The following is a 27,816-nucleotide window of genomic DNA, read 5'->3' as shown; positions in this document are numbered from 1 at the left end:
CAGACTCTTCCACAGGCACTGCAGATAAAATTGGTTGTCGGGGCTGTTACACAGTTGGCTCTCTCCTTGCGCTTCTGTCTTTTTTCCTGCCAACTGCTAAGTCTCTTCAACTCACCACACTTTAGCCCCGCCTTTATGGCTGCCCGCCAGCTCTGGCGATCACTGGCAACTGACTCCCACGACTTGTGGTCAATGTCACAGGACTTCATGTCGCGTTTGTAGACGTCTTTAAAGTGGAGACATGTACAGCCGGTGGGTCTGATACCAGTGACGAGCACGCTGTACAATGTGTCCTTGGGGATCCTGCCATCTTCCATGTGGCTCACATGGCCAAGCCATCTCAAGCGCTGCTGGCTCAGTAGGGTGTATATGCTGGGGATGTTGGCTGCCTCGAGGACTTCTGCGTTGGAGATACGGTCCTGCCACCTGATGCCAAGGATTCTCCGGAGGCAGCGAAGATGAATTGAGATGTCGTTCTTGGCTGACATATGTTGTCCAGGCCTCGCTGCCGTAAAGCAAGGTACTGAGGACACAGGCTTGATACACTCGAACTTTTGTGTTCCGTATCAGTGCACCATTTTCCCACACTCTCTTGGCCGTTCTGGACAAAGCAGTGGATGCCTTTCCCTCGCACTTGTTGATTTTTACATTGAGGGACAGGTTACTGGTGATAGTTGAGCCTAGGTAGGTGAACTCATGAACCACTTCTAGAGTGTGGTCGCCGATATCGATGGATGGAGCATTTCTGATGTCCTGTCCCATGATGTTCGTTTTCTTGAGGCTGATGGCTAGGGCAAATTCATTGCAGGCAGCCGCAAACCTGTCGATGAGTCTCTGCAGACATTCTTCTGTGTGAGATGTTAATGCAGCATCGTCAGCAAAGAGGAGTTCCCTGATGAGGACCTTCTGTACTTTGGTCTTCGCTCTTAGACGGGCAAAGTTGAACAACCTGCCCCCTGATCTTGTGTGGAGGAAAATTCCTTCTTCTGAAGACTTGAATGCATGTGAGAGCAGCAGGGAGAAGAATATCCCAAACAGTGTAGGTGCGAGAACACAGCCCTGTTTCACGCCACTCAGGATAGGAAAGGGGTCTGATGAGGCACCGCTGTGCTGAATTGTGCCTTTCATATTGTCATGGAATGAGGTGATGGTACTTAGTAGCTTTGGCGGACATCTGATCTTTGCTAGTAGTTTGAAGAGACCACATCTGCTGACGAGGTCAAAGGCTTTGGTGAGATCTATGAAAGCAACGTAGAGGAGCATCTGTTGTTCGCGGCATTTCTCCTGTAGCTGGCGAAGGGAGAACATCATGTCAATGGTGGATCTCTCTGCTCGAAAGCCACACCGTGCCTCAGGGTAGACAAACTCAGCCAGCTTCTGGAGCCTGTTTAAAACGACACGAGCGAAGACTTTCTCCACTATGCTGAGCAGGGAGATCCCACCGTAGTTGTTGCAGTCACCGCAGTCACCCTTGTTCTTACAGAGAGTGATGATATCGGCATCACGCATGTCCTGTGGTACTGCTCCCTCATCCCAGCAAGGGCAAAGCAGTTCATGGAGTGCTGAGAGTATAGCAGGCTTAGCACTCTTGATTATTTCAGGGGTAATGCTGTCCTTCCCCGGGGCTTTTCCACTGGCTAGAGAATCAATGGCATCACTGAGTTCCGATTTTGTTGGCTGTTCATCCAGCTCATCCATGACTGGCAGAGACTGGGCTGCATTGAGGGTAGTCTCAGTAACAACATTTTCCCTGGAGTACAGTTCTAGGTAGTGCTCCACCCAGCGGTCCATTTGCTTGCGTTGGTCAGTGATCGTGTCCCCTGATTTAGAATTGGGGTGGGGGCGATCTTCTTTGATGGTTGGCCCAAAAGCTGTCTTAATGCCATCATACATTCCTCTGATGTTTCAGGTGTCGGAGGCCAGCTGAATATGACTGCATAGGTGTTGCTAGTAGTTATTTGCACAGCACCTGACTGTTCTTTGTGCAGCGCTTCTGGCTACCTTAAGTGCTACGGCTGTTAACTCGCTGGGGGCTTTCTTGTAGTTCAACAGTGCAATGCGCTTTGCGGCTATGACAGGTTCCAGCTCTTCAAAGTGAGATTGAAACCAGTCTGCATTCTGCTTCTCACGTTTGCCATAGGTGGTCATTGCTGAGTCATAGATGGAGTCTCTGATGTGGGCCCACTTGGTCTCTGCATCCCCTGTAGGAGTGTTTTGAAAGGCTTTTTCAAGTGAATTTAGAAACTTATGTAACAGCTGTGGATAAGAAATTCTGTTAGTGTTGATGCGTGGGCGGCCCTTCTGCTTGGAGTGATGCAGCTTCTTTGGTTTGAGTCTAACTTTGCTGCACACCAGGGAGTGGTCGGTGTCGCAGTCCGCACTGTGGAAGCTGCGTGTGATTTGGACACTGTTTATAGAGGCTCGCCTTGTGACGATGAGGTCCAGCTGGTGCCAACGATGTGATCTTGGGTGCCTCCATGAAACCTGGTGACAGGGTTTAGTATGAAAGAACGAGTTGCTGATGCAGAGGTTGTGATAGGTACACAGTATGACCACAAATTTACCTGAACAAGGTACAGTATTACACCTTAAAGGGACATACAAAAATTTACTATACTTTAGTAGCATTTTTTGGGGTACATTCTAAAGGTAAATGGACCTCATTTTAAACCTCTATCCCACAATGTAGTTTACCAGCTTGGTTTAGTATTAAAGTAACCAACAATGTAGGTTTTTTGCTGTTACCTTTGGCCAGATTTATACAGAATATAAATGAAGTTCTTACCCTGCAGTGTGACAGAAGATGGTTCAACTTCCATATTCTCTGCCGTTCTGCCAGTATAGAGATGCTGTCGTAATACATTCATCAACATTTCTGCACTTAGTGTATATTTAATCAAAAGATCATGTTCTTTTGGTAATGCAAATTGCAACCAGTAATAGGCAGTAACACTGCCATTGCTGTAAATTAAAAAAAAATCAGAAAAAAAAGCAGTTAATTCCCCTTCATCAATCAAAATAATCTATTGTAAGCCTTCGAAAAAGTAACTAATAGTGAATGACTTGACATACTAATGATTTATTAGTTTCCCCTGATTCAGTCGATTTACAGAGCGAGTAACTGAACTATAGGGACCTGGATGGTCTCAGGTACAATCTCTGGTCTGAGTCAGCTGATTTCAGCTGGAATGGTAGTAGGGGAAGATCAACCTGCGTTCCTGCTTCAACAATCCCCAACTGATGGTGCACATATGTGAACTTCAGGTAAGGTCCCATAGAAAAATAGTCTGTTAATATTCACTAACAAATAAGCACAAAGATAGTGACTCTTGGAAAAGATACTGTAGGGTGTTTACATCAACGGAACTGTACTCCAGCAATGAGTAAATGACTTCAAGAGAGGTCGGAAGGGGAGAAAATTGGCAAGAATGAGAAACTAATGATTTGTTAATCTTAGAGCCAAAGAGAGTGGCTGATACACTGACATAATATTAGGAATTTAAGAATTAGTTTATAATGGATATCTTTCAGCTTAGGAAATGAATGGTCACTTTGTCGTGGCAAGGTAAGATCAGGACCTCAATGCAAGGGAATTATAGGAAAACTGTCAATTCTAAAATAGACTATAGACATTCTGCAAAGCAAAGGGCTAATATTAGATTTCTATAAACTTGGAATTAGGGCAAAGAAGTTATATATTACTTTATTATTGGAGGCTCTAATAATAGCACGCACTATTTCAGCTGAGGTCTTTGAAGAAGTTGTAAATGTCCAGCTTGTAGAATAGTGAGCTAATTAATCTGCTCTGGATTTTGCAAGGCTAAGAAGAAAGGAATTATCTGAAGGCAACTAATATCAGAGCCCCACTGTCCAATCTGTGACATGAATATTTGCAAAAAGAAGTGTAGCACCTAATTGGAGTCTTGTCAATCATCAAACTAATTTACACAGGCAGTTATAGTTATGCATGTCAGGAACCACTTTGAAAAGATCCATGTGACAGCATTGTTCATCTTGGATCAGCCACAAATGCTCCTATCCCATTAAGTGGGATTGAAAGCATAAAAATAAAGTGTGTAAGGTAATGTTTTGTCTATTCATTTGAAGGGTATTTAATGGTTTCTCAAAAGACACAAATTTTAAAGTAATAAAAAAAGCTCTATAAAGAGCAGAATAAGTATAAAAAGCAAAATTGGAAAGGAAAATGCTTAATCAAACAGAAGTAAAACTAGTAAACTGTATCACTGCTGTTAGTTAATAGCTTAAGGGTGTTAAATTTGATAGCCCCTGAAAACAGGCACAAGGATCATGGTGCTGCCTGCTAACTTACATGATTGAAGCATGCAGCCAGTGCTAACTGTGCTGTTGAATGACTGCACACCTGAGCAGGGGACCCAAAGTCACGAGAGGCTAGTGCAGCTAAAGCTAGCCTGCACCACTTAAAGCCAGCCTGCATCTTAAAGGGAAGGAGCATTGTGGCTGCAGCAGGTGCTGGAAGTCATTCTCCAACTGATTCTGACCTGGGAAAGACAGAAGAATGGCAAAACATGGGAGAGAGTTGGCTCCAAGATTTTGACATGCTGCACTGGAAGCCTTGGTCAAGAAGCTGCAGAGAAGGAAAGACATGCTTTATCCACAGGAGGCCCTCCAGACAAACTCTCAGAAGGCAGTAGGACCAGATAGCCATAGTGGTTAATGCCAGGAGTCAAGTGCTCAGGACCTGGATGCAGTGTCGCAAAAAGCTCAATTATCTCAAACAAGTGGTCAAGGTCAGTGACTGCATCTTCAAATGCCATATGCCACAAACTGCACCACTATCCTCAGACACTGCTCAGTGCACCACATCCCACCACTCACCTGCCAACAATCTGTATCAATTAGGATTCACACCTAATATCATTGCTTCATTCCACCCTCACACACTTAGCACTGCTGCAAGCCTCATACCCACATCTCACAGCTTGCACACATTGCTAGCTATTCAACCATAATAATCACATCACGCAAACTTATTGCACCACACTCACTGGCTCACTTCCCTCTCTCCTGCAGGACAGGTGAAGCACAACTAGAGGCTGTAGCAGGTAACTGACATGGGACAGGCACCCCATGGAGCATGGAGGAGATGGTGCTGGCCATCATTGCTGAGGCCGTGACCAGTGGCAGGCCAGTGATAGAAGATGACTGCATCCTCATACCTAATCCTCCTTCTCGCATCCCATCTCCCCCTCATCCCACGATCCCATCACTCAATCTCGCACTCACAGCCACCAGTTCAGCTACTGACACCGTGCATAATTTAAAGGATAGCTTGGTGGTAGGATATGTATGTGGTAAGAGGCCTGCAGCTAGGGTAGGGGGTGAGGATAGCACAGGGGCCAGCACCCTGGAGGATGAGGTCGTGCATACGTTCTGCTGAAGAGGACTCAGATGAGCACTTAATGTGGAAGGCTACAGAAGAAGACTGATGGGTGCACACAATGAAATACTCGATGCATTGGCAGGCCTGCTAGAAACTCTGCGTGCAATGTCAAGGAGTTTGGCTCCAACTTTGCATTGGGCTTCGCGTGGAGCTTGGTGTCCAACCTTTCCAGCATGCAACTCGTGGCCAATTCCATCAGCACAGTTGTGGATCCAACCATGATGCAGCATCTGACAGCTGATGTCTCAGTTTCCATTGCAGCACAAGCAAAAGCCACCCAATTTTTGGGTGCCACAGTGGAAGCTCAGACATCTGCATGAAAAGTCAGCTTGCTTTCATGCCAGCTCGGCTTGCTACCATGTAAGCTCAGACCGTGGATACCAGTGCTCAAAGGGGCTTGCAGGATCTCACAGCAGTCCAGCAATCTCCAAAAGATTACTAGGATTGTTGAGGTGTTGTATTGTGGCAGCGGCTCCATGGAGCATGAACCTACTATCCTCTCTCAGGATGACAGCGTTTCATCCTCCCCCCCATCTCCACTCCGCCAGGGCCATTGCTGTTGCCTGTCAGTCAGCCAGGCCAGACTGCTGCTGTCCAAGCCGATATGGTGCAATCTGAAGCAGAGTCTTCAAGGCTGAGAGCTGCTTCAGGGTGTCCTCCAAGGTCATCTGCAGTTTCTTCCACGAAGTCAGCAGTCTTCCACCAGCCATGCTGCAGCCACTGGGGTAGCATTGGGTAGGAGCACTAGGAAGGCAAAGGCACACGGAAAACAGGCACTAAGGGAATGCACAAGGGTAATTAGTTGGTGTTTGTTGGGAAAATGGCATACTTTGATTAATAAATTTGATTTAGAATGTCTATTTTGTGTTGGCTTTTATTTTTGCATTGTGGCCAAGCAGACACTGTCATTGTCAGTGACAGAGGGAGGGGAAGGTGCGAGACTGTTGGTGAATGGGGAATTGGGGTTGTGTTTTCTGACAACAGCTAGATGAATTATTCATGCACAGCCCAGCCAGAAAAGGGCTGTCTAGATTGCCTCTGCCTCCTCCTTCTCCTCTTCTATTTCTTTTTCTGCTTCTCCTTTTGCACTTCAGCTGCTTGCTGCATAGCTTGTGGCAAGGGCTGTGCCTTTATGTTGACAATGTTGTGCAGCTAACAGCAGACCACCACTAATCTTGACACCCACTCTACCAAGTACTGCAAGGTTCCTCCAGAGTGGTCCAGGCAGCGGAAACGTTGGCCGGAATTTTACCAGGCCCTTGTTGACAGGCTGGCAAAATGGTGCGGGATGTCATCGGAGGGCATGCCCAATGTCTTCCCACTGCCAGGCCAATTTGCCAACAGCGGGAAGGTTGGCAGGCATGCTGCCCACCAGGAGCCCAATTGAGCCATTTAAGTGGCCAATTAGGGACCTCTTCCCACCTCCGTTTTGCCAATGGCGGGGGAGCCTGCCGCTACATGTGAAGACCATCCAGTGAAACCTGGTGGTCTCCTATTGGGCCATGGTGGTGGTGGGGGGGGGGTGGGGGGGGAGTGGGTGAGGGCCTCCCTTTTGGGCACTCCATGTCTCAAGGAGGGCTCCCCTGACGACAATGACTGCTGCCATGGCAATAGCACCACCTGCCCTCATCGACACCACTTCCCTCCCCAAGCGATCACTGGGGCTGTCTCCCTGGCCTGGAGTCCTCAGACCCCACTTACTACTCTTCGAGGGAACCCAGCCTTCGATGCACCCTCATCCTGCAGGTGCATCCTCAACACTGGTCACCACCAGCTTTGGAGGTAGGCCAACATTCTTAGTAGGGACGGCAGCCCCGGCAGCAGTCACGTAATTGACCACCACTCGGAATATGCCTTCCTGGGTCCTGTTGGCAGCTGAAATGCATCACCTCCTGCTTTCGGCCTCGGCAGTGGGACTTCAGCCTCCATGATAAAATTCAAGTCTGTTGTTTCAGCACACCAGTGGTCTGCTCTATCACATTTCATGTGACTGCATGGATTTCATTGTAATGCATACTGTCCAGTTATGCATGGGTTGCACACCAGAGTCATCAGCCATGTGGTCAGAGGCTAGCCCTTGCTGCCCAGTAGCCACCCTTTGGTTTGTTGTGGTGGCTTAAATGCAGATCGCACAGTGGACTGTCACAGAATGAAGGCATCATGACTGCTGCTAGGTTACCAGCCATTAACCTGCATGATGTGCTGAGTATGGTTGCAAACTAGCTGGATGTTGAGGGAGTTGAATCCCTTTCGGTTGCGGTAGATTTCAGAGTTGACATGTGACACTCGTAAAGCCATTTGCATGCAGTCAATGGCACCCTTCACAATGGGAATCCTGCAATCCTCACCAAGGCATATGCTCACACTGCTTGCTGCTCTCTGGCAAGAGAAAGTGAAATGTTGTCAGCTCTCCTTGAATAGAGAGGCTTAGTAATCTCCTTCACACAACTGTGGACAGCAAACTGTGACATGCTGCAAATATCTCCAGCTCGCAAGGAGCCCGGCACATATAAGTTTATGGTCAGAGTCACCTGCACAGCCACTGGCAATGTTGTCTCAGCGCTATTTTGAGGTTGCAGAGTGGCTGCAACAGGTAGTAAATTTCAGTGAGGATAGCCTTACTAAAGCGTAGACGTCTCATGCACTGTTCCTCACTGAGAGTCAGGGTAAGAGATTTGCTCCCTGAACATCCTGGGTGGATAGAGCCTCCTGCTGAGAGCCCTTCTCCCCCTACTCCTCCCTCTTTGAACAGCTTACCCTGCTCTGTGTGCACTCTGCTCATTCTTCTAGTCTTGCTGTATTCCAAGGGGAATGCTTCCTACTGCACCCATGTCTGGAAGCTTCGTAACCAACAGAAAAACCTGTCCGGTTCACGAATGACCTTTCGGAAAGAAAATCTGCCGTCTTTATGCGGTCTGGCCTATATGTGACTCTAGACCCACAGCAATGTGGCTGACTCTCAACTGCCCTTTGAAATAGTCTAGCAAGTCACTCAAGATGGTGGCTCACCACCACCTTCTCAAGGGCATTTAGGGATGGCCAAGAAATGCTGGACTTGCCAGCAATGCTCAAATCCCATGAATGAATTTAAAAAAATCACAGCCAGTAGAAATCCATCAGCAACTAACCTGAAATTATTTGATGACCCCTTCTAAATAGCGCTGGTGGGTGGTACTTCCTGCTTCTGAGTGCAGGTTCAGCTATGCATGATTAAGAGACAGCGTTAGCGCCATTGAATTCCAAAATGGAAGTGCTGGCATCAGATCAGCGTGTGACATCATGACCTGCCTACTCTGCATACATCTGCCAGATGTTCACGTGCGTGCAAACTATTGCGCTTACCAATATGGAGTATGGTGCAATTCGCACCAAACGTGTGCGTGTGCACCACAGATGCCATTTTGGACCTCGAAGGCCACTCACAGCACCCAAAAAAAACAGGTGCTACATATCTGAATTTTGCAGTCTCTGAACCTAGAGAGCAATGTAACATTATTACAATAGAATGTGATAATGTACATCTAGACTAATTAAACTAGGATAAGAAGGTGACTGAGAAAAGAAGGCAATGATCACAGATGATGACTTCTCACATGAGAAGCCATATATGCCAGAGGAAGGTGTGACTGCTTAACAATACTGTAGCCACTAACAAATTTCCACTGACAAGTCCTGCCCTACTCACAGTGCCCAATGAAAAATATTATAATTGCGTATGTCATTGAAATTGTAGACAATTATGGTGGGTGACACAAGCTTACAATTACCATCGGGTTTGGAGAACCCTAGCAACAGTGCCGGTGAACAAACAGAGTTGCTATTAGTGATAGTGATCAGCATACAGACTTTGCTCTTCACTGTTTTATTGACTCTAGCAATATATTCTTAGTCCAGTATTTAAAGATTACAGTCAGTTTTTCCAATGTAAGTTCCCTGCAGATATTCTAGCCTAAATTTTCTGCCTATGGCACAGTTTATAACCAAATGGCAACTGGCAAGTTTACGCAGGTGAATTGGCCCGGTCCTCATGCTGAACTCTCCATAGGGCCTCTTGCTCTCCCTGCATGATGACTGCACAAGTGGAAGTGGTAATGGCTGAGCTAATTGAGGGGAGGTGGTGGCGTAGTGGTAATATCACTGGACTAATCATCCAGAAACCCAGGCTAATGCTCTGGGGTCATGGGTTTGAATCCCACCATGGCAGATGGTGAAATTTGAATTCAATTAATAAATCTGGAATTAAAAAGCCAGTCTAATGAAACCATTGTCGATTATTGTAAAAACCCATCTGGTTCACTAATGTCCTTTAGGAAGGAAATCAGCTGTCTTTACTTGGTCTGACCTACACAAAGTGACTCCAGACTGACAGCAATGTGGTTGACTCTTAAATGCCCACTGAAATGGCCTAACAAGCCACTCAGTTCAAGTGCAATTAGGGATGGGCAATAAATGCTGGCCTCGCCAGTGATGCCCACATCCCATGCACAAATAAAAAAAAAAATTGCGAGGATGATAGTCCTCTCTGCTATTCTATTCCGCACCACCAACCCCATAGGTCAACTGCAGCACGTCTGCAAGGAAGTAAAGCAATGTTTCAGTCCGCAGTTCACTGATACTGGATCTGCTGACTCTATGGGTTGGATTTTTGTTAGGGAGGCGGGAAACAGGAGCCGGGTCTGGCTTTGGTTTCCTGTTCACTTACAGTGAATGCAGCCGGGAATAGACGTGGGTCATATCAAGTATGGGGCTCATCTAGACGCCCCTTAGCACCCATCGCTGAGGCTGCTAAAGAACAAAGAACAAAGAAAATTACAGCACAGGAACAGGCCCTTCGGCCCTCCAAGCCTGCGCCGATCCAGATCCTCTATCTAAACATGTCACCTATTTTCTAAGGGTCTGTATCTCTTTGCTTCCTGCCCATTCATGTATCTGTCTAGATACATCTTAAAAGATGCTATCGTGCCCGCGTCTACCACCTCCGCTGGCAACGCGTTCCAGGCACCCACCACCCTCTGCGTAAAGAACTTTCCATGCATATCCCCCCTAAACTTTTCCCCTTTCACTTTGAACTCGTGTCCTCTTGTAACTGAATCCCCCACTCTGGGAAAAAGCTTCTTGCTATCCACCCTGTCTATACCTCTCATGATTTTGTACACCTCAATCAGGTCCCCCCTCAACCTCCGTCTTTCTAATGAAAATAATCCTAATTTGCTCAACCTCTCTTCATAGCTAGCGCCCTCCATACCAGGCAACATCCTGGTGAACCTCCTCTGCACCCTCTCCAAAGCATCCACATCCTTTTGGTAATGTGGCGACCAGAACTGCACGCAGTATTCCAAATGTGGCCAAACCAAAGTCTTATACAACTGTAACATGACCTGCCAACTCTTGTACTCAATACCCCGTCCGATGAAGGAAAGCATGCTGTATGCCTTCTTGACCACTCTATTGACCTGCGTTGCCACCTTCAGGGAACAATGGACCTGAACACCCAAATCTCTCTGTACATCAATTTTCCCCAGGACTTTTCCATTTACTGTATAGTTCACTCTTAAATTGGATCTTCCAAAATGCATCACCTCGCATTTGCCCTGATTGAACTCCATCTGCCATTTCTCTGCCCAACTCTCCAATCTATTTATATTCTGCTGTATTCTCTGACAGTCCCCTTCACTATCTGCTACTCCACCAATCTTAGTATCGTCTGCAAACTTGCTAATCAGACCACCTATACTTTCCTCCAAATCATTTATGTATATCACAATCAACAGTGGTCCCAGCACGGATCCCTGTGGAACACCACTGGTCACAACACTCCATTTTGAGAAACTCCCTTCCACTGCTACTCTCTGTCTCCTGTTGCCCAGCCAGTTCTTTATCCATCTAGCTAGTACACCCTGGACCCCATGCGACTTCACTTTCTCCATCAGCCTACCATGGGGAACCTTATCTAACGCCTTACTGAAGTCCATGTGTATGACATCTACAGCCCTTCCCTCATCAATCAACTTTGTCACTTCCTCAAAGAATTCTATTAAGTTGGTAAGACATGACCTTCCCTGCACAAAACCATGTTGCCTATCACTGATAAGCCCATTTTCTTCCAAATGGGAATAGATCCTATCCCTCAGTATCTTCTCCAGCAGCTTCCCTACCACTGACGTCAGGCTCACCGGTCTATAATTACCAGGATTTTCCCTGCTACCCTTCTTAAACAAGGGGACAACGTTAGCAATTCTCCAGTCCTCCGGGACCTCACCCGTGTTTAAGGATGCTGCAAAGATATCTGTTAAGGCCCCAGCTATTTCCTCTCTCGCTTCCCACAGTAACCTGGGATAGATCCCATCCGGACATGGGGACTTGTCCACCTTAATGCCTTTTAGAATACCCAACACTTCCTCCCTCCTTATGCCAACTTGACCTAGAGTAATCAAACATTTGTCCCTAACTTCAACATCCGTCATGTCCCTCTCCTCGGTGAATACCGATGCAAAGTACCCGTTTAGAATCTCACCCATTTTCTCTGACTCCACGCATAACTTTCCTCCTTTGTCCTTGAGTGGGCCAATCCTTTCTCTAGTTACCCTCTTGCTCCTTATATATGAATAAAAGGCTTTGGGATTTTCCTTAACCCTGTTTGCTAAAGATATTTCATGACCCCTTTTAGCCCTCTTAATTCCTCGTTTCAGATTGGGCCTACATTCCCGATATTCTTTCAAAGCTTTGTCTTTCTTCAGCCTCCTAGACCTTATGTATGCTTCCTTTTTCCTCTTAGCTAGTCTCACAATTTCACCTGTCATCCATGCTTCCCTAATCTTGCCATTTCTATCCCTCATTTTCACAGGAACATGTCTCTCCTGCACGCTAATCAACCTCTCTTTAAAAGCCTCCCACATATCAAATGTGGATTTACCTTCAAACAGCTGCTTCCACTCTACATTCCCCAGCTCCTGCCGAATTTTGGTATAGTTGGCCTTCCCCCAATTTAGCACTCTTCCTTTGGGACCACTCTCGTCTTTGTCCATGAGTATTCTAAAACTTACGGAATTGTGATCACTATTCCCAAAGTAGTCCCCTACTGAAACTTCAACCACCAGGCCGGGCTCATTCCCCATAACTAGGTCCAGTATGGCCCCTTCCCGAGTTGGACTATTTACATACTGCTCTAGAAAACCCTCCTGGATGCTCCTTACAAATTCTGCTCCATCTGGACCTCTAACACTAAGTGAATCCCAGTCAATGTTGGGAAAATTAAAATCTCCTATGACCACCACCCTGTTGCTCCTACATCTTTCCATAATCTGTTTACATATTTGTACTTCTATCTCACGCTCGCTGTTGGGAGGCCTGTAGTACAGCCCCAACATTGTTACCGCACCCTTCCTATTTCTGAGTTCTGCCCATATTGCCTCACTGCTCGAGTCCTCCATAGTGCCCTCTTTCAGCACAGCTGTGATATCCTCTTTGACCAGTACTGCAACTCCTCCACCCCTTTTACCTCCCTCTCTATCCCGCCGGAAGCATCGATATCCTGGGATATTTAGTTGCCAATCATGCCCTTCCCTCAACCAAGTCTCAGTAATAGCAATAACATCATACTCCCAGGTACTAATCCAGGCCCGAAGTTCATCTGCCTTACTTACTACACTTCTTGCATTAAAACAAATGCACCTCAGACCACCAGTCCCTTTGCGTTCATCAACTGCTCCCTGTCTACTCTTTCCCTTAGTCACGCTGACTTCATTATCTAGTTCCTTACAGGCTTTAGTTACTACCTCCTTACTGTCCACTGACCTCATTTGGTTCCCATCCCCCTGCCACATTAGGTTAAACCCTCCCCAACAGCGTTAGCAAAAGCACCCCCAAGGACATTGGTTCCAGTCCGGCCCAGGTGTAGACCTTCCAATTTATAATAGTCCCACCTTCCCCAGAACCGATCCCAATGTCCCAAAAATCTGAACCCCTCCCTCCTGCACCATCTCTCAAGCCACGCATTCATCCTGACTATTCTTTCATTTCTACTCTGACTATCACGTGGCACTGGTAGCAATCCTGAGATTACTACCTCTGAGGTCCTACTTTTTAACTTGGCTCCTAACTCCCTAAATTCTGCTTGTTGGACCTCATCCCGTTTTTTACCTATATCATTGGTGCCTACGTGCACAACGACAACTGGCTGTTCACTCTCCCCTTTCAGAATGTTCTGCAGCCGATCTGAGGCATCCCTGACCCGTGCACCTGGGAGGCAACATACCATTCGGGAGTCTGTTAACCCTGTTTGCTAAAGACAGTAAACCAGCTCATATATTACATGTTTGACCATAGATCAAAATAAAAACAGAAGAAACATAATGCCAATACGGGAACTACTTTTCCTGTCAGAGTAGAATCTGCACAGCAGGTTCATTTGGACTCCCAAGTCAAAAGACTGCCCCTAAATTGGGCAGAGAGAAAGTACTGAAAAATGTGGTAAACTGAAGATTGCTGTGAAATATCTGAGGTAGGGGAGCAGTGGAAGTTGGAACAGCTGGAAATGAGAGACAGGAGATTGAGCTGGGACGAATCTCCTAGGCTAGTTGTTGATATGCAGCAAGAGACCAAGATCAGGAATTGGAAGCAGCAGGAGTCAAATCTTGTGGACTTTTAAAGTTTTGTTTGAGGTATTGTAGGTGAGTGAAAGCGTATTTTCAGCAGTGAGTTCAGGAAAGCAGTGAACTTGTACTTACTCTTAGTTGAAATGTAAAATTTTACTGGATTACAGAGAAAGGAGCCATAAGGCATCTGGGAAAGGAAACTGAGGGAGAAAGTTACAGGACAAGAAAGGATGGCTACAGGCAGAGCTCAGAGGAGAAGTGATGCCAGTATAGGTGGCATCTAGTCCCTTTTCTCTTTCCTCTCTGCACTTCCATATCTCCTGATCCTCAGCAAAATCTTCTTACTCCAAGGATTAACCTGGAGGTCAAGGACAAGAGTTGGAGGACCAAAGGGTGCAGGATGGGACCTAGGGCTGAAGATGATTGCAGATTGAAGGAGAAAGCTTTTTTTTTCCAAACTCCTTTACACAGGCCTTCTTTTCCCATCTCCAATACCAAATGTTGAAGATCTGATGGATTTCTTTCTCCCTGCTGCTTCCTATTCCTCTGCCTCTCTACCTCACTCCCCACTCTTAAAAGCTTTTCCAAAACTTCTTCCAACTCTCCTAGCATGATTCGCTGTCTGCTCCTTTATCCCTTTTATTTGCTTGTTCCTTTTTAAAGCAATTTGAGATGTTTTCTTTTTTAACAATATTATGTAATGCAAATTATTTAAACCACGAAAGTGGCTAGGAGTAAAAAGTCAATGGAAAAGGTCCCAATTTTTTTCACATTTTCCCTCTGCTTTATATCTTTTTTTGGTTTAATTTCACCTATTTTCCATTTTTTGTCATTTTGTTTTTACCCTGTCTCCCATTTAAAAATGTTTTCTTGCCACTGCTGTTATTATGTACTCTACAAGTTTCCTTCAGTTGTATGTTTAACTTGCTTCTACATTCCTTTGCTGTTCATTTCACTGTTTCATTTTACTGCATTTTTATTCTCCACGGTGACCTTGTGCTCTCTTTATGTTGCAAGACTGCTGTTCAATATAGCTCGAAGCAACGATGATGTGAAACCCAATTCTTTCATACTGTGGGTTGGATCCTACAGTATTGCAGCATAAGATGAAATGCTGTATAAACAACTGTTTGAAAGTTACAAACCACAAACGTTTTCTGCTCGCCAGCTGTGGAACGTCTGTAAAAAATGCAAATTTGGTTTTGTTGGCCAGTATTTGCTGATTACTGATCCACTGGTGGCCAGTACAGATGATAGTCCCTCTTCCTTCAGCCATTGCCTCCAGAATCATTGCTTATTAATGCCCATCTTGCTACCCGTACAGACTTGCTTTCAAAGTCAGGGCTCGCTTCAGCACTAAAAAGGATGGGTCAGTCATTTTCAATCTAAACCTAAATAATGCTTCCTTGATATAACAATCTGTAATGCCTTTTATCTTCAACAAATGTTTGTGACAATCTTTGGGTTGATGCAAATTATGGGTTACATATTTTGAAGATGGACACATTTTGTGGTTGGATGACTTTACAGTACTTAATTTTCAATAGTTCTGCATTGAAACATTTTTAGAATATTTGTATTCTAGTTGACTAAAAAGTCATGATTTAATTGAAAATACTCTATTGTAAGCCTAAATAAGTAGAGGTCCAAAAAATCCCCCTTTTACTTGAACAGAACAGTCATCAGCTTCTATGAAATTAACTTCCTTTTTCCCTTTCAGGAGTGTGTTCTCAGATTTTCCATTAGCTCAATGCCTGACTGTACATCATAGTAAGGCACAGAGGTATCGAGACCAGGAATGTCACAAGTTCATAGGAATGGTTTGTGCTGAAATAAAAACAAACAGAAAATGCTGAAAATATGCAGATCAGGCAGAATTTGTGGAGAGAGAGAAAAAAACAGCATTAACATTTCATGTTGATGAATTTTCATCAGAACCAGATCATTAATTCTGATGAAAGATCATCAACATGAAATATTAACTGTTTCTCTCTCCACAGGTGCTACTTGACCTGCTGCATATTTCCAGAATTTTCTGTTTTTACTTCAGATTTCAGATTTCCAGCATCCACAGTATTTTTGCTTTGTAATGGTTTGTGCTGAGCTGGCAATTCTTAGCCAGGGTTATTTGCAGTTCTATAACATGTCTTACCCTCAGATGCAGGACCAGAAGAAAATGCAAGGGTTTCAACTCCTGATTGATAGCTAGTGACCCTGTTCAAAGCCTATATGCTTTAGACAGGGTTGCTCATAGGCAGGAACTGACTTGGCTTTGGTGCCCCATACATTGAAAGGCCCATTGACACTCAACCTTCAGGCTCATCACTGAAGAATAACCATTAGCATAAGCTACTGGGGACTGGAGTCACTTGTGAAACCTATGTACTCCCGCATGGAAGAGGAAATGTAAAGGGAGAGAATCAGAGGGACATATTGGACGGATGAAGGGTTGTGGGTGGACACTTCGGAAACATTTGGCAAAACTTTTAACATTGGCAAAATGAACGGTAATGGCCCTTGTTATATACGCCAGCATATTTTTACTTCTATTGACTTCAATGCAAAAGAGAATTGGATGGTATGTATCGGGCAGCCAATAGGCTGCCGCTAGTTTTATGCCCTCGCCACAGTCAAAAATTTTGCCCATTATTTGAAATTAAAGTGTGCTTGTTAAAAGCTAATAAAGTTATTCACATAATCATATGCAGGATATCGCTCTAAAATAGAAAAAGTAAGAGCAAGAAAGAATATGAATCGAAATTCACCACTTTTTCAATGTGTATTAAAAGTTTACAATTCATCCTTGTAATAGAGCTATGCAATATTCATAGGTTTATCAAAATCCCAGTTTACAAAAATTGTTTAGGACTCCAGCTTCCCTCACTAATAAAGAAAAATCATAAATTGCTCCTCACTAAAATATTCTGTCAGTGGCTTAGCCATGTATATGTACGGTACACAAATCCACACACCTTTTTAGAAATGTTTGTGCCAATGATTGCATGTGTTCTCTTCACATTTTTCACTGCCATCATTTAAAGTATAGCAGAACTAAACACTGTCTAATTTAAAACATTAAATATTACAACCATACATTCATACAGTGTTCAGCACCATTCACGACTCCTTAGATACGGAAGCAGTCCATGTGCACATACAACAAGACCTGGACAACATTCAGGATTGGACTGATAAGTGGGAAGAAACATTCACGCCATGTAAGTGCTAGACAATGACCATCTTCAACAGGAGAGAATCTAACCGTTTCCGCTTGACATTCAACAGCATGATTATCACTGAATGGCCCATCAACATCCTGGGGGTTACCAGTGACCAGAAGCTGAACTGGACCAGCCATATAAATACTGTGGCTCCAAGAGCAGGTCAGAGGCTGGGAATTCTGTGGCAAGTAACTCACCTCCTGACTCCCTAAAGCCTGTCCACTATCCATAATGCACAAGTCAGTAGTGAGATAGAATACTCTACACTTACCTGGATGAGTACAGCTCCAACATATGAACATACGAATTAGAAGCAGGAGTAGGCCACTTGGCCCTTCAAGCCTGCTCTGCCATTCAATAAGTTCATGGAGGAACTGATTACTCCACATTTCCACCTACCCCGATAACCTTCCATCCCCTTTCTTATCAAGAATCTATCTACCTCTCCCTTAAAAATATTCAAAGACTCTGCTTCCACTACCTTTTGAAGAAGAGAATTCCAAAGACTCACAAAACTCAGAAAATAATTCTCCTCATTTCTGTCTTAAATGGGTGACCCCATATTTTTAAACAGTGATCCCTAGTTCTAGACTCTCCCACAAGGGGAAATATCCTTTCCACATCCACCCTGTCAAGCCAAGACGCCTCAGGATCTTACATGTTTCAATAAAATCCACTCTTACTCTTCCAAATTCCAGTGGATACAAGCCTAGCCTGTCCAATCTATCCTCGTAAGACAGCCCGCCCATTCCAGGTATTAGTCTGGTAAACCTTCTTCTTCAAAAGGTACTGCCTCCAACGGATTTACATCCTTCCTTAAATAAAGAGACCAGTACAGTACACAGTACTCCAGATGTGGTCTCACCAATGCCCTGTATAGTTGAAGCATAACCTCCTTACTTTTGTAAAAGCAAAATACTGCGGATGCTGGAAATCTGAAACAAAAACAAGAAATGCTGGAGTCACTCAGCAGGTCTGGCAGCATCTGTGGAAAGAGAAGCAGAGTTAACGTTTCGGGTCAGTGACCCTTCTTCGGAACATCACAAAACTTCCGAAGAAGGATCACTGACCCGAAACGTTAACTCTGCTTCTCTTTCCACAGATGCTGCCAGACCTGCTGAGTGACTCCAGCATTTCTTGTTTTTGCTCCTTTTGTATTCAATTCTCCTTACAGTAAACGATAACATTTTACTGGCTTTCCTAATTACGTGCTGTACCTGCATACTAACCTTTTGTGCTTCATGCACGAGGACACCCAGATCCCTCTGCATCTGAGCTCTGCAATCTTTCACCATTTAGATGATAAGCTTCCTTTTTATTCTTTCTGCCAAGTGGACAACTTCACACTTTCCCACATTATACTCCATTTACCAGGTCTTTGCCCACTCACTTAACCTATCTATACCCGCTTTACAAGTTACTTTCCTACATATCTTTGTGTCATCAGCAAATTTAGCAACCATACCTGCAGTCCCTTTATCCAAGTCATTTATATAAATTGTAAAATGTTGAGGCCCCAGCACATCCCTGTGGCATACCACTCGTTACATCTTGCCAACCAGAAAATGACCCATTTATATGGCTATTCTCTGTTTCCTGTTAGCTAGCCAATCTTCTATCCATGCCAATATATTACCCGCTACACCATGAGCTTTTATTTTCTGCAATAACCTTTGATGTGGCACCTTATCAAATGCCTTCTGGAAATTTAAGCACAATACATCCACTGGTTCCCCTTTATCCACAGCACATGTAACTCCCTCAAAGAACTAAAATAAATTGGTGAAACATGATTTCCCTTTCACAAAACCATGTTGACTCTACCTGATTACCTTGAATTTTTCTAAATGTCCTGCTATAACATCTTTAATAATAGCTTCTAACATTTTCCCTAAGACAGATGTTAAGCTAACTGGCCTGTAGTTTCCTGCTTTCTGTCTCCCTCCCTTTTTGCTATTTTCCAATTTAATAGAACCTTCCCCGAATATAGGGAATTTTGGAAAATTAAAACTAATGCATTGACTACCTCATTAGCCACTTCTTTTAACACCCTAGGATGAAGTCCATCAGGACCCGAGGACTTGTCAGCCCGCAGCTCCAACAATTTGTTCAGTACCACTTCCCTGGTGATTCTAATTTTCTGGAGTTCCTCCCTCCCTGCCATTTCCTGACTTACAGCTAATATTGGGAGGTTACTTGTATCCTCAATAGTGAAGACCAATACAAAATATCTGTTCAATTAATTTGCCATCTCCTTATTATCCATTATTAATTCCCCTGACTCACTTTCTATAGGACCAACGCTCACTTTGTTAACTCTTATTTTTTACATATCTATAGAAACTCTTACTATCCGTCTTTATATTTCTGGCTAGCTTTCTCTTGTACTCTAATTTTACCTTCCTTAGCAATGTTTTAGTCATTCTTTGCTGTTTTTATATTCTGTCCAATCTTCTGACCTGCCTTCCATCTTTGCGCAATTATAGGCCTTTTCTTTAAGTTTGATACTATCTTTAAATGTTTTAGTTAACCACAGATGGCGGGTCGCACCCTTGGAATTTTTCTTTCTCGTTGAAATGTATCTATTCTGAAATATCTCCTTAAATATCTGCCACTGCATCTCTATTGACCTATCCCTTAACCTGATTTGCCAGTTCACTTTAGCTAGCTCTGCTTTTATGCCCTCATAATTGCCCTTATTTATGTTTAAAATACAAGTCTTGGACCCACTCTTCTTGCCCTCAAACTGAATGTAAAATTCAATCATATTATGATCACTGCTACCTAGGGGCACCTTAACTATCAGGTCATTAATTAATCCTATCTTGTTGCACAATACCGGGACTATTATAGCCTGCTCTCTGGTTGTCTCCAGAATGTATTGTTCCAAGAAATTATTCAAAAAAATTCTACCTACTCCTCATCTAGGCTACCTCTGCCCAGCAGATTTTTCTAGTCTATATGTAGGTTAAAATCCCCCATAATTATCGCTGTACCTTTCTGAAAAGCTGCCATTATTTCTTCCTTTATACCCTGTCCTACAGTGTAGTTAATGTTAGGTGGCCTGTACACCACTCCCACAAATGACTTATTGCCTTTATGATTTCTCAGCTCTACCCAAACTGCTTCTACATCTTGGTCTCCCGAATTTAAGTCATCTCTCTCTATTGCACTCAAGAAGTGTGAGGTGATGTATTTTGGGAGGACTACCAAGGCAAGGGAATATACAATGGATGGTACGACCCTCGGAAGTACAGAAGGTCAGAGGGATCTTGATGTACTTGTCCATAGATCACTGAAGGCAGCAGCACAGGTAGATAAGGTGGTTAGGAAGGAATATGGGATACTTGCCTTTATCAGCAGAGGCATAGAATATAAGAGCAGGGAGGTTATGATGGAGCTGCATAAAACACTAGTTAGACCACAGCTGGACTGCTATGTACAGTTCTGGTCACCACACTATAGGAAGGATGTGATTGCACTGGAGAGGGTGCAGAGGAGATTTACCAGGATGTTGCCTGGGCTGGAGCATTTCAGCTATGAAGAGAGACTGAAATGGCTAGGGTTGTTTTCCTTAGAGCAGAGAAGGCTGAGGGGGGACCTGATTGAGGTATACAAAATTATGAGGGGCATTGATAGGTTAGATAGGAAGAAACTTTTTCCCTTAGCGGAGGGGTCAATAACCAGGGGGAAAGATTCAAGGTAAGGGGCAGGAGATTTAGAGGGGATTTGAGGAAAAATGTTTTCTACCAGAGGGTGGTTGGAATCTGGACTGCACTGCCTGAAGAGATGGTAGAGGCAGGAACCCTCACAACATTTAAGAAGTATTTAGATGAGCACTTGAAATGCCATAGCATACAAGGCTACGGGCCAAGTGCTGGAAAATGGGATTAAAATAGTTAGGTGCTTGATGGCCGGCACGAACACGATCGGCCAAAGGGGCTGTTTCTGTACTGTATGACTCTATGACTAAGAAGCTCCACACCATCCAAGACAAAGCAGCCCACTTGATCAGCACCCCATCCACCATCTTTAACATTCACTTCCTCCACCGGTACACAGTAACAGCAGTGTGTACCATATACAAGATGTACCGCAGCAATTTGCCAAGCCTCCTTCGACAGCTCCTTCCAAACCCGCAACTTCTACCACCTAAAAGGGCAAGAGCAGCAAGCGCATGGCAACACCACGACCTGCAAGTTCCCCTCCAAGCCACACACCATCCTGACTTGGAACTATATTGCCGTTTGTTCACTGTCACTGGGTCAAAAACATGGAACTCCCTTCATAAAAGCACTGTGGGTGTACCTACACCAGATGGACTGCAGCTGTTCAAGAAGCTGCTCACCACCATCTTTTCAAGGGCAATTAGGGGTGTGGCAACAAATGCTGGCCTTGCCAGTGATACAACCCAGGAATGATTTTTTTAAAAAATAGAAATACAGACAGATGAATGGATGGCTGATTGCCTGCTTCTGTTTACTAGGGTTAAGAACACACTTGTATTTGCAGGCAATTAGGTTAAATCATTGACTAGAAGCCATTTGTGTTAATATATTCTGCCTTACCTAAATGAGAATACACCACTGTCCACAAAATAATATCCAAGAGCTGGAGAGCTGTTATATAGTTGCCACAACTGAAAAAAAAAAATTTGTTGTTAAACACTGCAAGCCACAAATCCAAATGGAAATAACAACACCTAAAAATGCAGTTTTTATGAGACGATGATGTAAAGAAATCAATTCATACTCTATATCAGGCTGACATGAAAAGCCATGAAGGGTAAAGTCAATAAGTAGTTATAATTAATATAAGGAGAATTATAAATCAAACCCCACAACTTCTTCTAGCGGTCGAAAAGTCATGGAACCTGCCCCTCCCCACCATTCTCAGTTATATCACCATTTCCATGCAATATAAAAGTATTCAGTGGAGCTGATACGGGTATGTATGATAGTATATCAGAAACAAACATTCAAACTTACAATACAGGAAATTAGAGGTGACTTAAAACCAAAGATTTCAGTTCATTCACCATATGTTGAATGCATAATTATATCATTTCAATCCCAAAGCAGTTAATTATAAACTATGTCAATCCTAAATGTCAATAAAGCAGTTAAGTCAATCATTCCACTTAGAGCTGAAAGATGTATTACTGTTTGACTGTGGTTCTACTCCAACCAAAGCCCACTAATCATATAGAATCATAGCACAGAAGGACATGATTCTGTCCATCATGGCAGTACTGGCTGCTGTAACAGCTACCAAATAGTCCTACACCCCAGCACTTTCCCCTTGGCCCTTTTTCCTTGGATGAATAATTCATGCAACTACATGTTGGATATCTGGAACAGATTCCAAGCAAGAACATTGGAGACTGTGTAATTTAACAGTTTCAAAAAAGATTATTCTCTGATTGGGAATGAAGGTTACAGGGATAGTTATAGACAGAGATGATCAAACATCCCACAGGAAATGACGATCCCTGTATAACATCCAGGGGTTTGCCTGAAACATTATTTGCGGATATTGGCAAGGGTCAAAGATAAGCATTTTGTAGTTCAGCTCAATTACCTTTTTAGCAAAAAAAGCAACCTGTATTTATACAAACAGAACATGCTGGAAATAATCAGCAGCTCAAGCAGCATCTGTGGACAGAAAAACAATGTTAACGTTTCAGATCGATGATCTTTCATCAGAATTCTGTTTCTCTCTCCACAGATGCTGCCTTACCTGCTGAGTCTGTCCAGCATTTTCTATTTTTACTTCAGATTTTCAGCATCCACAGTATTTTGCTTCCATATTTATACATCTCCTTTAACTTAAAAAATAACCCACACAATTCATGCTTTATGCAGGAGAAACAGATACTGAGCAATAGTAGAGTGATGACAAACTGCAAGGTTGAGAAAAGCTGGGGAGAGAAGTAGCAAGGCAGAGAGATTTAGGAAGAGAGTTTCAATGAGTAAAGCTCAAACAATTGAAGTTTTGCAAACACTGGTGAAACAGAAGAGAAGGGTTAATGCATGGAAGGCCAGAATCAGAGGACTGAGAGGCATGGACTCGGACATTGAGCAGAGGTAAGTGGGTGAGACCCTGGAGTGAACTGTAAATGATAACAAGGATTCTGAATTTGATGTACTGTGGGGACAGAGAGCCAGAAGTGATGAATAAACAGGACAGGTTCCAAGCAGCAGACATTTGGATGATTTGGGGTTTGTTTAGGATAAAACTCAGGAGCTGGTGAGGAAGGTGTTAGGCAAGCAGAGTCTGCAGATAGCAAGAGTGTGCACAAAACGGGATTTGAAGTAAGAACAGATGCAGGCGATATTCTAGTGTGGTAGTAAGCTGTCTTACTAATGCTTAGGAGGTGTTTGTTGTCCTGGACTAAACAGGACACCAGCTTAGACATCATCTGGTTTAGTCTTAACACATAGCTGGGTGAAAGAGGGTTTTTTTTCATCTTTCATCTTCTTAGTGTTGAATTGGAGAATGTTCTGGCTCATTTAGAACATCATGTTGGACAAACAGCACAGACCTAGTTGTGGAATTGAGGGTACTGCAGAAAGATAGAACCGAATTCATCAACATACACATGGAAACATGTGATTGAAAGGTTGCAGATGACATCCCTAAGGGGCAAATCTATAAACAGTGAAAAGAATTGGCCAAGGATGGGACTACTGGGTACTCCAGAGGTGACTGTGAGCAACCATTGCTTGAGATTTGTTGGCTGCATTGAGATTTGTGGAACCAGACAAAGGTAATCTCATGGAGATGGACCATGGAGGAGAGACAGGGATGGATTAGAAGAGGATGGAGTGATCAACTAAGTGAAATGCCAAGAAAATATCAAGGAGTAGAAGGAGGGATAATGCAAGATACCATTAATGACTTTGGCCAGGGTTGTCTCAATGACATGGATAGTGCAAAGAAACAGGCTGAAGCAACTGAAAAGGACAATTACGGAACAGATAAGAATGGAACTGGGTGACATTGCCCACTTGGGAGATTAAAGAAGAAAGATGGACAGCAGTTGGAAAGAATGGTGGGGGGTGGGGGAGGGGGGGGTGCGTTGAGGGTGATCTTTGTGAGAAGGAGATGATGATGATACTTTTGATGGAGAGAAGAATGATGACTGTATAAAGAGAGCCATTAACAATACCAGCAAGCATTGAGGCAAAGAAAGTTAATTAAATAGTCAGGGGTTGAGTGGGCCATCTAAATTGTTTCACTAAGCTATGTTCAAACTAGCTGAACTGGCATGGGCTATAGCCTTCGTCTGACAGTATGATAATTAGAGGGTGAACAGGAAGCAAAATATTATAGAAAGTTTTAATGCATGGCATTTTAATTGAACAATTGGGCCAGTTTGCAGACAGTTGCTGCATGAGTTAGGTAATGGGGATTAACCAGTGGAGAAAACAATAATGGTTTATAATGTGATAAATAATCTATTTTCTGTTAAAATCACTATAACAAAGCATTTCAAATGATTAAAGGTAATCTGCAGTTTTACTAAAACATACATAAAGTAAATACTCAATCAAAAATCCAGTTTATATAACTTTCCTATTAAACATTCACTAAGGATATTAGCAGAAAGGTAGCAAGCAAATCCAAAAAGAAATACAAACTGTACTATAGTGAATTAGTATTTCTAAATTACTTACCATAATACTCAACAATTTTGACAAGGATAAGTAGTTTTTAGATTGAGGTATCATTAGTTCAGGTGTAAATGAATGTTTGGATATTTTCACGCTTCCAATATAATATCGAGGAGTTCCATAAATTTTGAGGTTTGGATCAAGAAAGTCATCATCAATTGAAGTAGCTCCTTAAAAACAGGATGAAAAGTTATCAAATATCATTTTCCAGCATTGTACTTCCAGTGAGTGCTGTATCAGCAATGAGAGCTATACAATAAAAAGTAAATTTTTAATTTAATACAAAGATTGTACTTACGTATGCCAGTAATTACAATGATGAGAAGGGCTGTAAATATTGCAACAGCTAATACAATAAGCATCCACATTTTACACTTCCAGTAGATAATTTTATTGCAGCAATCTCTATTACACGTATCTCTGGAACACAAATTTTGCTGTTGATGGTTCCTTTGTTCCTGTAGAAAGAATTAAAATATGAATCCAGATGATTAAACAATTCTATAGAAATCTTTTCCAAGTGATCAAAGATCTAAGGAACAACCCATAATATGATCCGAGCCACACTCTATTGGCTTTCCTTGGTTCTGCTCTTATTTCCTCTCTCTAGTCTTCTCTGTTTATAATTCCATTAGCTCCTTCATCAGCTTTCCTTTTTTAACAGCAGATTGCCTTCAACCAGCAGGTGCATGGTAAAGATCCCATGCCAGTTTTTAAGGGTAGGGGAGTTCTCCTGGTGCCCTGGCAAATAATCATTCTCCAACCACCATCAAAAACAGACTCCCTCGTCAATGATCTCATTGTGACCTTGCTATGCGCAAATCCATCTCGACATTAGCCTACATAGCAGCCAGTACAATTCAGAATAATTCACTGGTTGAGAAATGCTTTGGGACGTTCGGACGTGCTACTGAAATGCAATTTCTTTCCAGCTTTAATTCACTTCTCTGACTTGCTGCCTAGCTCGCTTGCCCAATACCATGACAATACACCCACGTCAACTTTCCCTAAAGAACGTAGACGCTAATTACAATGGAAGAGAATGAAAGGAGTTGTAAGCGAAGGAATCCACCAGAAACTGCTCACAATAAGAACGAGCGAGTAAGTGAGTTGGAGGTTTAAATCTCCATTTAAAAGTTCCGCAGGTATTCCAACTCACCTGGTTGATCAGGTTCCTGTCCGGAAACAGTAGCTGCTGGTGTGTGCTGTTGCCCACTGGAGTTGAGCCGCTCGAAAGCTCGGTTAATGGTATCGATCCTGCTTCTGCCATGTTGTAATCTAAGTCTTTCGAAGGAAAAACTAAGCACGACTTGGTTTCACTTTTCGATATTAAACTCCCAGTGCATTTACGGTTTCTAAACCCGGAAGTGTCGGGTTCAGGTGGAATCCAGGCTAAAGTTTGGAGAAACTTTTGGCAAGTGGGGAAAAAACGGTGAAAATTAAAGTAAAACTAAATTATTAGGTATAAGAATAATTATCACAAAAATAATGACCTTTGATTTGCTCCGATTTATACTTAGGGGTGGGGTGTTGCGCTTCTCCCTCCAACTCTGGGGTGGGGTAGTTTCCAGGAATGAAGTGATGCACTGGTTACACCTCTTTAATTGGCGTAGTGAAACTGGATTGTTGCCAGTTTACTTCATGTAAGCCATAACCCATAGATTGGAGTTATAAGAATTGAAATCATATTTTAATTTTTTTTTAGCTGCCAGCATTCTTTTGACTGTAAACGACCCAGTGTCAACTACTGTTGGAGGCTTCAGAATCTCCTCGCGAGAGGGTTTGCCTGGGAGCTGGTGACAACACTTAAGTCTCCTTGAAGGCATGCTGAGCTGTCAGCCTGTTTGTAACAGACCTTGACAGAAAATTGGACTTTGAAATCTGTGTTGAGAGTTTTATTGTAATGTCTAATTAAGGTCCATCATTGTAACTAAACCAACTGCAAATTAAAAAGATCCATTGTTTGACTGCAAGCATGAGTACAGTATGAGAGCAAAATACTGTGGATGCTGGAAATCTGAAGTAAAAACAGAAAATTCTGGAAATACCCACCAGTCCAGACAACATCCTTAGCAAAAAACAAAGTTCGTGTTTCAGGTCCATGTCTTTTCATCACAACTGAAAAAGTTAGATATTTCACAGGCTTTAAGCAATTACAGAGGTAGTATATAGTGTATGGTATATAGTGCTACATTGGGTGAAATGCAAGATACTGTAGGAACACAGTGATAAGCCTTAATCTCTTGGATGAACGTATGAGCAGAGTGGAGAAAATTCCTATAGTAGCATATGTGTTTTTCTTATTTGGTAATAAATCAAGCTACCACTAAAGGTATAAAAAGGGAGACAACTTTGGATATAGAGAGACCACAAGAAGTATTTCAAATAGCCAGTAATGAAGAATTAACCCCTTGATTTTCCAGAGGAAAGCCTTGATTAGCCTTGCTTCATTTGTACTGGATAAGGTTGAATGTTACTTCATCTGGAAAACTGCTGTGTTTTAATGTCAATAAAGCCATTTATGAAGTCTTGGTTGATTCGTATCTATTAAGTTGACTAAAGAAAAACCCTACAATTCTTCACTCACCTCCAGACATATAAAAGACTGAACATGACAGAACTTGATGTAATGATAATAGTTATTTTATTTTACAACTTCTACACAGACAAAGATAATAAGATTGACAATGCATTGCTTGCAATAATTACAGTAATACAAAAGCAAAATACTATGGATGTTGTAAATCTAAAATAAAAATGGAAAATGCTGGAACTACTCAGCTGATCAGGCAGCATCTGAGAAATGAGAAAGAGAAATATTTCAAGTTTCAGAATTACAGTAACTGGGTTCATTTCAACATAGTTTAATTTTGTCTCAGCAGAACTGATATCAACTTACTATT

General features: G+C 43.1%; 1 protein-coding gene across 1 annotated transcript in view; it reads right to left on the bottom strand.

Annotated features, from left to right (window-relative positions):
- LOC137374573 (suppressor of tumorigenicity 14 protein homolog) overlaps window positions 1-26,446 on the bottom strand; it is a 92,725-nt gene extending 66,279 nt beyond the window's left edge. The window contains exons 1-6 of the mRNA XM_068040871.1: window positions 26,430-26,446; window positions 26,073-26,321; window positions 25,212-25,371; window positions 24,917-25,083; window positions 21,806-21,876; window positions 2,786-2,961 (exon numbers count right to left, since the gene is read on the bottom strand). Of these exons, the coding sequence (XP_067896972.1) occupies window positions 2,786-2,961; window positions 21,806-21,876; window positions 24,917-25,083; window positions 25,212-25,371; window positions 26,073-26,183 (685 nt within the window). The 5' untranslated portion in view covers window positions 26,184-26,321; window positions 26,430-26,446. The remainder of the gene's footprint in view (window positions 1-2,785; window positions 2,962-21,805; window positions 21,877-24,916; window positions 25,084-25,211; window positions 25,372-26,072; window positions 26,322-26,429) is intronic.
- Between the last annotated feature and the right edge of the window lie 1,370 nt (window positions 26,447-27,816).

Source organism: Heterodontus francisci, chromosome 10 (assembly GCF_036365525.1).
Source record: "Heterodontus francisci isolate sHetFra1 chromosome 10, sHetFra1.hap1, whole genome shotgun sequence".
Lineage (NCBI taxonomy): Eukaryota > Metazoa > Chordata > Chondrichthyes > Heterodontiformes > Heterodontidae > Heterodontus > Heterodontus francisci.
Note: the sequence above shows the minus strand (reverse complement) of the source record. Positions and strands in the feature narration are given on the sequence as shown.